General features: G+C 43.0%; 1 protein-coding gene across 2 annotated transcripts in view; it reads right to left on the bottom strand.

Annotated features, from left to right (window-relative positions):
* The window catches only part of tmco4 (transmembrane and coiled-coil domains 4), an 18,247-nt gene extending 17,086 nt beyond the window's left edge, over positions 1-1,161 (bottom strand). Inside the window, exons 1-2 of one of the 2 annotated variants that reach the window (XM_031868880.1) lie at positions 1,089-1,161; positions 387-540 (exon numbers count right to left, since the gene is read on the bottom strand). In XM_031868880.1, the coding sequence (XP_031724740.1) occupies positions 387-540; positions 1,089-1,131 (197 nt within the window). In that variant the 5' untranslated portion in view covers positions 1,132-1,161. The remainder of the gene's footprint in view (positions 1-386; positions 541-1,088) is intronic. The other variant, XM_031868881.1, reaches the window with a different exon arrangement.
* Positions 1,162-11,942: the final 10,781 nt, after the last annotated feature.

Here is an 11,942-nt window from a genome sequence, read left to right as displayed (position 1 = left end):
TATATATATATATATATATATAGTGAATGAAATATATATGATATGTATAATAAATAAAATATATAATCGAATCTAAAGATGTATTGAAGAAAAACTGGAATCATAATGTGTGTGTGTGTGTGTGTGTGTGTGTGTGTGTGTGTGTGTGTGTGTGCGCGCGCGCGCGCGTGTGTGTTTGAATACTGATAGATGTGACACTTACAGTGTCTCATAAATATCAATCGCTTTTCCTTTATGTCAGGTACAAATAGAGGAAGGTGGGTGCTAAGTGTTTAGTTTACCAGAAACAAAACAACAACCCTGAAGCAAGCTCTCTGCAAACACAATGACGTAACAGTGACACACACAGAATGTCATGAAGACATTCTCCTTCACGGCTCCGTTACCTGCTTTCAGGGCCGGTAAACAAGTGTCCCAGAGACACTCCACACAGGGCAGCGAAAGCAAAGCGGCCCTGCTCACTCAGCTGTCTGCTGATCAAGGCCTCTGGGCTGGGGTCACGTGGGGCATCTTGAGTCGTCGTTCCTGCCCCCCCTGGGTCTAAGGTGAAACACGGACAAAGCTTAATTATTAACTCTAAGGTAACACTTTGATTGTTTGGTGGATCACCTGCATGCCTAATTCATCAGAAGACCCCAATGATTGATATGAAGTCCTATGACATACAGTGTATGTTAATGTCACATGTGAAAAATGTAGCTTCCTCGACTTTTGAGCGTAGTTTAGATTTACGTTTCGTTTTTGTCTGGCGAACAGCTACACGGAACTACATGGAGTCTGACTTTGTGCTTGTCATCATGTCTCTGATGAACTGACCGGAAGCTAAATGCAGAGGCTGCTAGAGTGAGACCTACACGTGTTTTCAACATTCCGTATAGCCATGACCTAATATAAAGCCGGCGTAACTTAAACTAGTGCGTTTCAACAACACTTGCGTTGGCTTGTAGAAAACAGCTGGCTGACAGTGCGCGTGCTGCCTCAGTCAGTATACCAGCTAACGGTTCCCTGGTAACTTTTAATGACGTCGTCAATTTAATAACTTACTTTAATGCCACACCGGGAAATAATAAGCGAATTATGTGTGGTACCTGGAGCAAAATTGGCGTCCGTACTTCTCTTATCTTCCTCCATGGCCCCAGATATCTCAACTCTGTACACTAAATTTTTGTTGCCTTCACGTGATCCTCTGACATCTGGACATTACACGTTTATACGGCACTAACTCACTCAAACCATTTCGGTGGTAAATAGTCACCAATCCACCAAATGCAACAATAGCATTTCTTGTGCATATTTTACTCTTCGATATCATCCCTCACGAAACTAATTTGCGCTGTTAAATAGATGAAGTGAAGGGGAGAAATGCATATTGGAAACACATTTTATTATATCATTATTACTTTATTACTTTGGTTTTGCATATCGTTACCACCGAGTTACAGCACGGCAAAAATACACATTTCTGTTTCACAAAAACAACTTTACTGGGTCATTCACATGGTTGTTCTCATATGAATGTTAATATTTTCGAGTGTACTTGAAGCCATCATTTGTTTGCAACCTTTGAGTGACGTAACGTCCACGTACTCGTCGAACGGGGCAGGGGTCTGTTCACGACTGACACGTTGTGGAATGTTTTTGTCAGAGAAATTTGATATTAAATCACTGAATTGCACATCTTTAGTTCAGGAATATGAAGTTTGTGTGCCACGAGCGGCTGGTTTAAACCGTTTACACTGCTTTACACAGAGAGAGAGAGAGAGAGAGGTGGGAAACCAGTGAAACCCTAGGTGACACAACATCCAAACTCTGAGCGACAACAGATGGCCAGTAGGTGTGAGTGTAGCATTTATTTTCCCTTTTTTGCAGTTCAGTCTCCACCACACACTCTTATTATACCAATAATTATTGATGATGACACTTCGGTTAGCTGAATGCTTGCTCCTTTCATAATGTAAATGGTCCTGAAATGTGGCAGAATTCCCAATGTATATTCCACGAACACCAAAGCATTGGGCCAAATAGCCTTTGCCTTTTTTTCCATTTGTTCGCCCTTTATTCATGCATTTTTCAATTTATTCAGAGTTTTTCCAAGGCCATGAATGACTGTCTGTCTTTCTGACTGCCATCCATAAAAATGCTTTTTCTTAGGGATGCTCCTGGCAGTAGGCCTACATCAGAATTGGGACAGTTGCCCGCCAACCAGCTTCACACAAGGACATGCCATGGTCACGGAAGCACACTGGAATAATTTGATAAGATGTTGCCAATGGCTGACAGTGCAACAGAAAACTCCATTGTTCAATGGTGTGTGTTGTTGATGTGCGGATTTCAATAGTGGCAGGGTCACAAGCGAGGAGAGAGGAGCATATTGCAATAGGCCGAGGCCAATGCATTTGGAATGAACGTTTATGTAGAAGGGATATGCCCCATGAGTCATACAGTACCATGCTGCAGTATATGTAGTATAGTATAGTTGACCTATAGTATAACATAGTGCAGTATATATGATATAGGCTAAGTATAGCATTGCATCATATATGATGCAATGGTATATATATAAGTATAGTAAAGTATGGTACAGTATGTGTGTAGTATGGTATAGTTGGCCTCTCGCATCATGTAGTATTGTATCAGTGATGTGTGTTGGATAATATAGTATATAATACATACAGCACAGTACAATATGTGGAGTTCAGTATAGTAAAGTGTAGTACAATATGTATGGTATAGTAAAATAGTACAGGAAAATGAAATATGTTAAAACTAAAAGAGGACGATGTTATTATGCAAGAGTGAGGGTTAAGTGTATTTTTTTTGAACATAGTGGGATTCACCTTTTCGTACCCGCTCTCTCATCACAGGTCTGTCGACTTCAGCTGTCTTGCTCTCCCCTCCCACTCCCTTCCCATTTGCTTCATCAGCTCCAATTTACTGTATGCACTTGGCAACGCTCTCGTGACCGGTTCATTTTTTTTCCCAGTCTGAACTCAATGTGCAATGACAAGAGATCAAGGCGAAACACTGGAAAAGCGCGCGAGGGCGGATGAAATTTCCACCAGGTCTTCGTGTGGAGGAGCGGTTAGTACAGCGTGGGGTACTTTGTCAAAATAATATCCTGGCCTTGTCACAGAGGAATCTCAGACCTACGTGTGCTGTGTTTTTCTGTCTCCGAGAGGTATCCTGTTTATACAGCCCACCGAACGGTCTCTAGTGTCTCATAAACAAGACTTTATATGTAGCAAAGCCACGGCTTGATTGCAAGTGATACACAATAGCTCGTCTTTATTTATAATATCATGTCTTGCGTCGTATAAAAATGATTTCTAGATTAAACACAGTAAGTGCAACATACACAACCAACCACTATATGACATACAGGTAAGACACATTGTGAGATAAGAATTGTTGAATAGGACCCATATGAGTTCTCATTTCATAGACGTGCCTAGACTTGTAATCGGGGAAAAATAAAAGCCTTGAGTGTGACTTTGAAAAGCAACGATAGAAAAGATAACATGAAGTGAACTCTGCTGGGGAACTCTTGCCCGGGCCTCACGTACAGTTCAGGCTATTTGTAGAGCTGTGCTCAACATCCCTGGTAAACTGTGCTTCCACTTCTGCCGTTGGCGGTGCATTGGCTTTACTGCATGTGGTGACATTAAACTTAACAGTTTTTACAATCCAAAATGTCTTGAAACGCATGATTAAACTCCAACAGCATCGCTAAACAATTGTTATTCACTTTTTAAATCGATCAATTAATCATTTCAGTCATTTCTCAAGCAAAAATGTTCAACATCCACTGGACTCAAGTTCTCAAATGTGTGGATTTAATGCTTTTCTTTGTCTTATAGGATAGTAAACTGAATATTTTTTGGGGATTTGGACTGTTGGTTGGTCAAAACAAGCATTTTGAAGACTTTGCAGTGTGGGGTTAGGGTTTGGGTTTTCACAGGTTTTATTTCACAATTTTTTTTAAAAACATTTTATTGACGCAATGATGAACCAATAATGAAAACTATCATTAGTTGCAGCCCTACTTGTGTTTGTCGTAAACGTTTTGATATTGACAAACACATAAATTTCTTGCCATGCTGATAATGTCTTCAATTTAAAGCCACCACGTGTGGAGTCAAAGTAATTCTGCATTTGGCGCCCCCGGTGGAAATATAAAAACATTACAGATGTGTTTCGACAAAAACTTATTGCAAACAGAATCATTTAAAAGCTGATCTAATCACATAATACTCCACACATAGTGGCTTTTACTCATCAATTCACACTTTGAGCACTCACCAACTACTTTCGTCCTCCCAGATATGGAATTGCTTCTCATCATCTGGACGATGGGTCTGAAAACTGGAACACTCTCCTGATTGTTTTCTTCTGTCACTGTGACATTTGTATCAGTCATGGCTTTCAAATGTACCACCGTGACAATATCTCACTCCATTAGTTTACTGAGAAAGTACACATTGCTGATGCCATCTTTCAATTGTCTGTTTTTCAGCAGTTAAGAACAGATTTAATAAGAAGGATCTACGTTCATGCTAACGGCTCTGTGAGGCCGTGTTTTGACACAGTGCCTTGAGCTAAACGCTAACGTCAGCGTGCTAACATGCTCACAATTCACAATGCTAACAAGCGGACACCTGGGTTAATGTTCACCATCTTAGTCTGGTGTGTTAGCGCGCTATCATTTGCAAATTGATAACAACGATAACACTTGGCAAAGTTATTGGACAACCTAAATAGTGGACAAAAAGTCAGGGGGCAGGAATGTGGCAATCCATCCGATAGCTGTTAAGATGTTTCAGTCTGGACAGACGGACACCGTCATGGAGCTACGCTGCTAGCATGTCTAACAGCAAGACACTGGGGTAAGAGATTGTTAAACAAGAGATGACTTTAGGAACAGGCTCGGCATGCCTCTGACACTGTTTTCCAGCCACTGAAGCACATTTTCCACACGAAGAAGACAAACTAACCAGCAGCCTCCACGTCTCTCACATCACCCATCGATCTCCCTTGGGCTAAAACTCCTCTTACCGCTTGTACTTAAGCTGTGTTTGTGTGTGTGTGTGTGTGTGTGTGTGTGTGTGTGTGTGCTCACTCTTACAATGGATTGCTCATTGAATATCAGACAAGGCAGACAGGCAGGGCTCAAGCCAGACAAGTTCAAACACGGCAACCCCCCACAGCCACCCCCCTAGAAAAACCCTATCACTACCAGACAATGTCATGTTTCTTCTCCTATCCGGCACCTTGACACCCGACAGGAGGAGAGCTGAGTGAAACCAAGACGGAATGGACCGTGGGGCACTTTGGAGGGGACGTGCTGCCTGCGTGCGTATCAAGAAAGAGCAGGAAGGGGGAAACATAGGCCGAAACATTGAGCTTGTGTGCCTGGAAGTGAAAGGCGCAAACTTAAGTGGGGATGAGGCAGCGGATGTGGATGACAGGTGATTGCGATAACAAGCAGGATGGGCCCGGACAGCGGGGGTTGTCATCCTTCTGTCATTAGAGGGCGGTGGGGTGTTCGCATCTCCTGGAGGAAGGAGCTCCAAGTGCTCTGATACGTCTGCAGCGCAAGTGGCCAGACTCTAATAGCCACTTTTGAACCATATATGTTTTATTGTTTAAAAAATCTAAAACTTGTGCTCTCCTTTTAGAACGAGGAGATACAAGCGAGGCGGCGGTTCGCCTCACCGATAACTTTGATAGGTTGCCAGGTCCTCCCCCAACTCAACCTGCCCTAACAGATTCCGCTGTGGATGCACTTGTAATTACAACACATCCTCGACTCTTTAAACTTTCATACATACCATGAAAGTGACTTCAGCTGCCTTTTGCATGTGTGTGTGTGTGCGCGCGCACATTTATGCAGCACACCGCCGTTGATGTACATGTGAGGGCTTGTGTGTGTGTGTGTGTTTGTTTAGTGTATAGGAGTGTTACTAAGGGTGGAAGGCAGCTGGGACTGCTGAGGAGGGAGTATGCGGGCCGAGGAGCAATGCGAGGGCCGAGGAATCACAAAGGGAGGAGAGAATGGAGAATCCAGCTGCTGTCCGGTGAGGCCAAAACGCTCCGGAGGAAGAGAGGAAGATGGCGAAAAAGACAAAGGACACTGATGTGTTAAAAACAGTTCCGGATGGGGAACGATGAGAGGAGGAATGGAAAGAAAATAGAGTAGACATATGATCAGAGAGCACGAGGCATTAAAAGAGAGGAAAGGATTTATTAGAGTCCTTGTGATGTGAATACAGACACAAACACACACAGTAATGGATTGTGGTTGTCTGTGTGTGTTTGTGTGTTTGTGTGAGAAATGTCAGTTACAGCCAGAGATCGCAGAACTCTGACATCGATGAGTCACCGCCACTGACCTTTCTCATGTGGTTTTCTGAATAAGTGGGACTTCAGTATTTCTCGGATTGTGGCGAGCGTTAGAGGTTCTTTGAGCCGTTTGCGTTTTGGATTGGAGACCTTCATTTCACACAGTACAAGAGAGCACTCGGGGGCACATTTGAGGCTGTCAATGGAATGTCCTCGTTATATTGCTGAACTACAGTCAACAAAAGACAAATTCTCCCAAGTCTATTGGGAGGTTTTGGAAACGGAGGACTTCAGGCTCATCAGGGGTAAAGCTTCTCACATGTCACTGGAGTCAGACTGTTAAAATCCCCCATTAAATGTCCTTCCTCATAAATCACAAGACTCTTTTCACCCAAGGTGGTAACGATGTCATTGCATCCTTGAACCTGCCATGCATCTTTTCAACTTCTTTTCATCCAACTTTCCCCCGAGTTTGTATTCATACCGCGCCAAAAAAGACGAGTCCATTGATCCTCTCCCTGTAAACGTAGCCCTCCTCAACACAGTAAGGCCATTGTCTGAGCAGAGAGAACCTCCATCGACCCAAATTGGCACAACCAGAGGCAGCCTGTGAAATGTTTCTGTGGAAACTTGCAGTGGGTGTTGGCCTTTGCCAGCGCGGAGGCTCGCAGACTGGCAACTGTTGCAAAACAGATATTCTAACGAGATGGGTCTAGCTGTGCGCGGAGTTTTAACCCCCGAGACAGTGAGCAGAGGCAGGTGCTTCTGTCCAAACTTAAATAATACCCTCTGATTTATTCCGTGAAAACCTGGTCATGCCTCGAACCCAACCGTTGCTCCTGTTTAACGTTACTTGTCATATTTGTTTAGGGAAAAGCACAGATTGAGCGTTTCCCTGGAAAGGTCTTGAGTTCTTGAAACACGGGGGGGATATCAACAACTTCGTCCAGACGCAGCATCTCGTAGCGAACTTCTGGAACGTCTGGAATGAAAAAAAATGTTCCAGAAGCTAAATGCTGAGGGAACTGTCTTTATAGACAAAAAAAGACAAAAGGCCTGCTGTGGACAAACAGGATGCTGATCAGCGGGGGCAGGAAAGTACCACAGATGCAGGAGCGGGGGTGTCGATGTTGTTCAGGAAGGCAGTGGGCACTTGGCGCATTTCCATGGTCATCACATCCCAGTGATGGGAAGTCCCTCCGACTTGTCTGTCTGTGTTTGTTTTTTTAGTTTAATGGCTTTTATTCATGTGTCACGTTAGAATCCACTACGGCAGGAGGCAGAGATCGTTTTGCGTTGGATGTATCTTCCTTTCCTATCACTCTCATACCCGCATCGCCCCTTGTTCCTCTCTCTAATCTCTCTCCTTCTCCTTGATCGGTGTTCCATCCAGCCTCTCTTTCCTTGTCTTTGTGATGCAGTTTTTCTTTGCAGAGACAAAGCTGCTTTTCTTCCTCAAATCCCCACAAAAAAACAGGGTTTGATATAAACCAAACCTCGAATACCAGAGGCTGGCAGAAAGTTGGAAAAAAGCTGGCAAATATAGTGGAATTCACTTAACTACCGACAGTGGCATTCCGAAAACCTCGGCAGCCAACGTTTGAATGGGTAATTACAACGTTAGGCTGGTATTATGGGCCAAAGTTACAAGCGGCAGTAACTCTGGCCTCAACCCTCTCGCCAAAGGATGGGCTGCTCTTCTTTATTTCCATGTTATCGCACCCTGGATGTCGTAAACTCTTCCAGTGATGACATCTCGCTGTTTTCGCCTCTCCTCCCCTTTACTCCTCGTCCTTCTGCCGCAGCCCACAGCTCAAAGGTCAAGTTTGCTGTTGCTGTTTTCACCTTTTACCCTCTTGCAGGACTTTTAGTCGTCATCATACCGGGACTGTGACGGTTTGTGAGCGAGGTGGCGAAGCTGACACGAGACCGCGTTGAAAGAGCTGCCGATGTCGGTGGATCGTCGGCGTGGCGTCGAACGCCGACTCGAGCTGCAGTTTCGCGTGCTTGACACCTGTTGCATGTAATCCTTCACTGCACAACTCAGCCATAGCTTCACATGGTGAAATACATGGAGAAATGTGCGCACATGCTCACGCAGAGAACAGAGCATGCTCTGTGCGAGATACATATGCATGTTCAGCTATTTGCTGCTTCTCACACACATTGGTGCCAAGTAGTTCCAGGTGGGGGTGTACTGTGTATCTGACTGATTTACAGCTTGCTGTAAAAAAAATATTGGAAGCATTGGAAGAGGACTCCCATCTGTAGTGATATCCAAACAACACAGTGTCGTTGACCACGGGCTTCGGAGGGGCCGCAGATGTGCGTGTGACAACTTGTTCAGGCCTGGAGGGGAGGTACTGGAAAAAACTGCGGAGAAATGAATGTTGCATGTCCATTGTGCAGTAGCAGCAGGGTGTAAACGGATCGTGATGCAGCAGGGAACTTGACTTCCCAGACATTTGGAGTTCAATTTTAGCAACGGAGCATAAAACAAGAATTTTCAGACACCGGACACGGACTTAAATTGTAATGGCTGCCAAAGTCGTCACAGTCAATGCAAAGAAAATAAATTTCTCCTCAGTCACGAACATAACTGTATATTATATAATTGCACAAAGCATAACAAAGTGATTGTATTGTATTTATTTTTACAAATGTGTTCCATATAGACTAGTTCAGTGAAATAGGTCAGGCAAAGCTATCATAATGTGTCCCAATCACTGAGTGCACTGTAGCCGTAGTGTTTAGTTACTAGGTGTGTGTATTGGGAAGGGTGTGTTCAATGTCAATGTCTCACTGGGACAATAGAAGTGTTTGGACACGATACGTCACAGAGGAATCCAGACCTTTGAATTCTTGCATCCTCTGCCGTCCATTTATTCCCTCCTACCCCCATTGTTCCTTTCTTTTTCTGTCTCACAAACACAAACACACAGACAGAAACACACAGTATTAATAATCTCCGTGCTGAATCACACTCTCAGAAATAAGTTCCTCAAGGGCAAAGGTTCCCACAAAACAATTTGCAGAAAGAAAGGGTTTTCTCAAGGGTTCTTCGTAAGACTAAGGGTTCCATTGAGAACCATTTTCATCCAAAGAACTCTTTTTGGGACAAAGAGTTTGTCATGGATTATTAAATGCATGGATGTTAAAGGATCCTCAGCTCACATTCCCAACAACTGATTGTCAACCATGTCTGTTGTGGGTTGTGCTGCAGGAGTGAATTTAGAAGGGTTCTCAATAGAACACTCTTGGTGGGTTCTAGATGCAACCCTTGGAATATGAAAGGGTTCTCGATGAACCCCCGTGGTAGTGTTCTTGATGAAACCCTTCAAATATGAGATAGATATCAATAGAACCCCCTGGTTCTAGATGCGATCCTTTGAATACAGCAAGGTTCCGGATGAAACCCTTTTAATATAAAATGACTTTCGGAAGAACGCCCCGGGTGGGTTCTTGTTAGCACCCTTGGAAGGTGGAAAGGTTCTGGATAGGACCTCCAGACGGGGTACTCGGTGGAACCAGAAGGGTTTTCCTTAGTTCCTCTCCAAAGGGCTTCTAGGTGGAACCTTTCACACATGTCTCTAGGAGTTTATGTTGGGTTCTAGGTAGAAACCTCTGAAAGGGCTCCATGTGGATCCCTTATAAAAGGTTCTATCAGGAACCAAAAATGGTTCCATGAGGAAATGCCGCAGAACCCCTTGTGGTTCTAGTTAGCACCTTTATTTTTACGAGCGAACAGCGGGTCCTGTGAGTCCGTGCTGCCCACTCACTAACTGTCTACATGGAAATGTAACTTTATTTTAAAAGGCAGAGTGGTTGACCTCAGTGAGCAGCCTGCATGCAAAGCTGCTGACCCTTGTTCCACTCCAGGACGCTGTGCTGTATAATTTCAAAGATGCACTCCCATTGGTTTGAATACTGCAAGTATTTGTGGCCGCTCTCAGTGAACCAGAGGTTCCTTACAATCGCTCGGATAGCTGACATTCTTGGTTGTCTTCACCAGACAAATATTGAGAAAATAAGTTAATTCTAAATGTAAACAGTACCGGCACTGTCTGCAGACTAACTCAGTGTGTGCAAAAGATAGCAAGAGGGCATGTGGGCATTTCAGCAAAGATATACATTTTACAGATGTATTAATGCATGCTCTTATTACTCTATAAATCCCAACAACTAATACCTTCTGTGGTGTACACACTCTAAAATGTATCAGCAAAACATGTAAAGTGAGCTTTTAGTGGCTTCCCCATTTATATCCCTGCTAATAAGGTAAGGGGAAGACTTAAATGTGATAGTGGCTCAGATCCAAGGTGTTGACGCCTGTATGGTGAACACAGCCCTATTTACTATTCTGAGTAACTGGGGAGACTGGAGACAGAAGGGAGGAGTGAGGTGGACAACACGAGAAAGCGAGATGTGTCAAGCCAGACAGTGGCAGCCAGAAGGAAGTCAAAGCAGCTTGAACCTCAAAATAAAGGCATCTTTTTGTCAGTAGCGGTTTGTCTGTGTGGTACAGCTGTGTCAACCGTTTCTGTACACTTATTTGTGTTAAAGTCACTGAATATAAACATGTAAAACTAGAACTCAAGTCTGTTTGAATCTACTGAACACAGTGGGGGTTTACTTACTAAATACAATGTGGTACCTATACTTAACTGGGGTATTTCTATTTTATGATACTTTATTACATTTCTCATTTAAATATTGTATTTATTTACTTGTCTATATGTATCTGATAGCTAGAGTTACTTTGCAGATTTTGTTTTTGGGATGAGGATGCACATGCACACTTAAATAGCTAAATCGACACACAATGCTGCCAGTGGTTTCAAACTATCCCACTGATCTACAGGTGGAGGAACAGTTAAGAAACGTAGCACCGTGCCAGGAAAGGCCAGGAAGAAAAAGGTTGTCAGCAAATAAACATGGCTGTAAATAATGCAGGTTTGAAAAGGATTTTTTTTTTTTATCAGCTTTGCAAATGTTAAAAAGAAGGAAATGCATTCAACGCTTTTGTTATGCACACACAACACACACAATGCCTTTTGGTGACCAACAACTCTGCTCACAAGAAAACGCCACTAAGGGCCTTTAACATTTTTAATTAAATTTTTTTTAACATATAACCTACTTAATGTAAATAATTGTCATTGCTGTTAAACCAGACAACACTATATAAATCAGTTAAAGTCAATCATGATCAAATGGCATAGCATATTTGATTGGCTAATATAATACTCCATTCGGCATTAGGAATACTTTACTTTGTGAGAATAAGTTTGCACTTTTATTTTAGTAAAATTTGAAAAGTGGAATAAGCCTACTTGTGATTTTGTATGCCTTAAATGCTTTATTTCACAACAGGCAAAATCTTTGTGTTGACCAAAATTTCAGGTTTATAATTAATAAATCCCTAAAACACTAAATCCATAACTGTATTTTGGCAAATAGGCAAATTGGCATTGCGTTTCTTTTTAAGAAAATAAGATAGCCTAAAAGCGAACGAAAGTTTTATTTTGAAAGTTTTGCCCGGAAAACTTGCATTTACTTCTCGCGTGCTTGATATTCGTTGTCCCGAGCGCGAGCCAGGCGCA

The sequence above is a fragment of the Anarrhichthys ocellatus genome, unplaced genomic scaffold (genome assembly GCF_004355925.1).
Source record: "Anarrhichthys ocellatus isolate YVR2014 unplaced genomic scaffold, GSC_Weel_1.0 scaffold44, whole genome shotgun sequence".
Taxonomy (NCBI): domain Eukaryota; kingdom Metazoa; phylum Chordata; class Actinopteri; order Perciformes; family Anarhichadidae; genus Anarrhichthys; species Anarrhichthys ocellatus.
The sequence above is the reverse complement of the archived record's forward strand: the minus strand, read 5'-3'. Positions and strand labels throughout refer to the sequence as shown.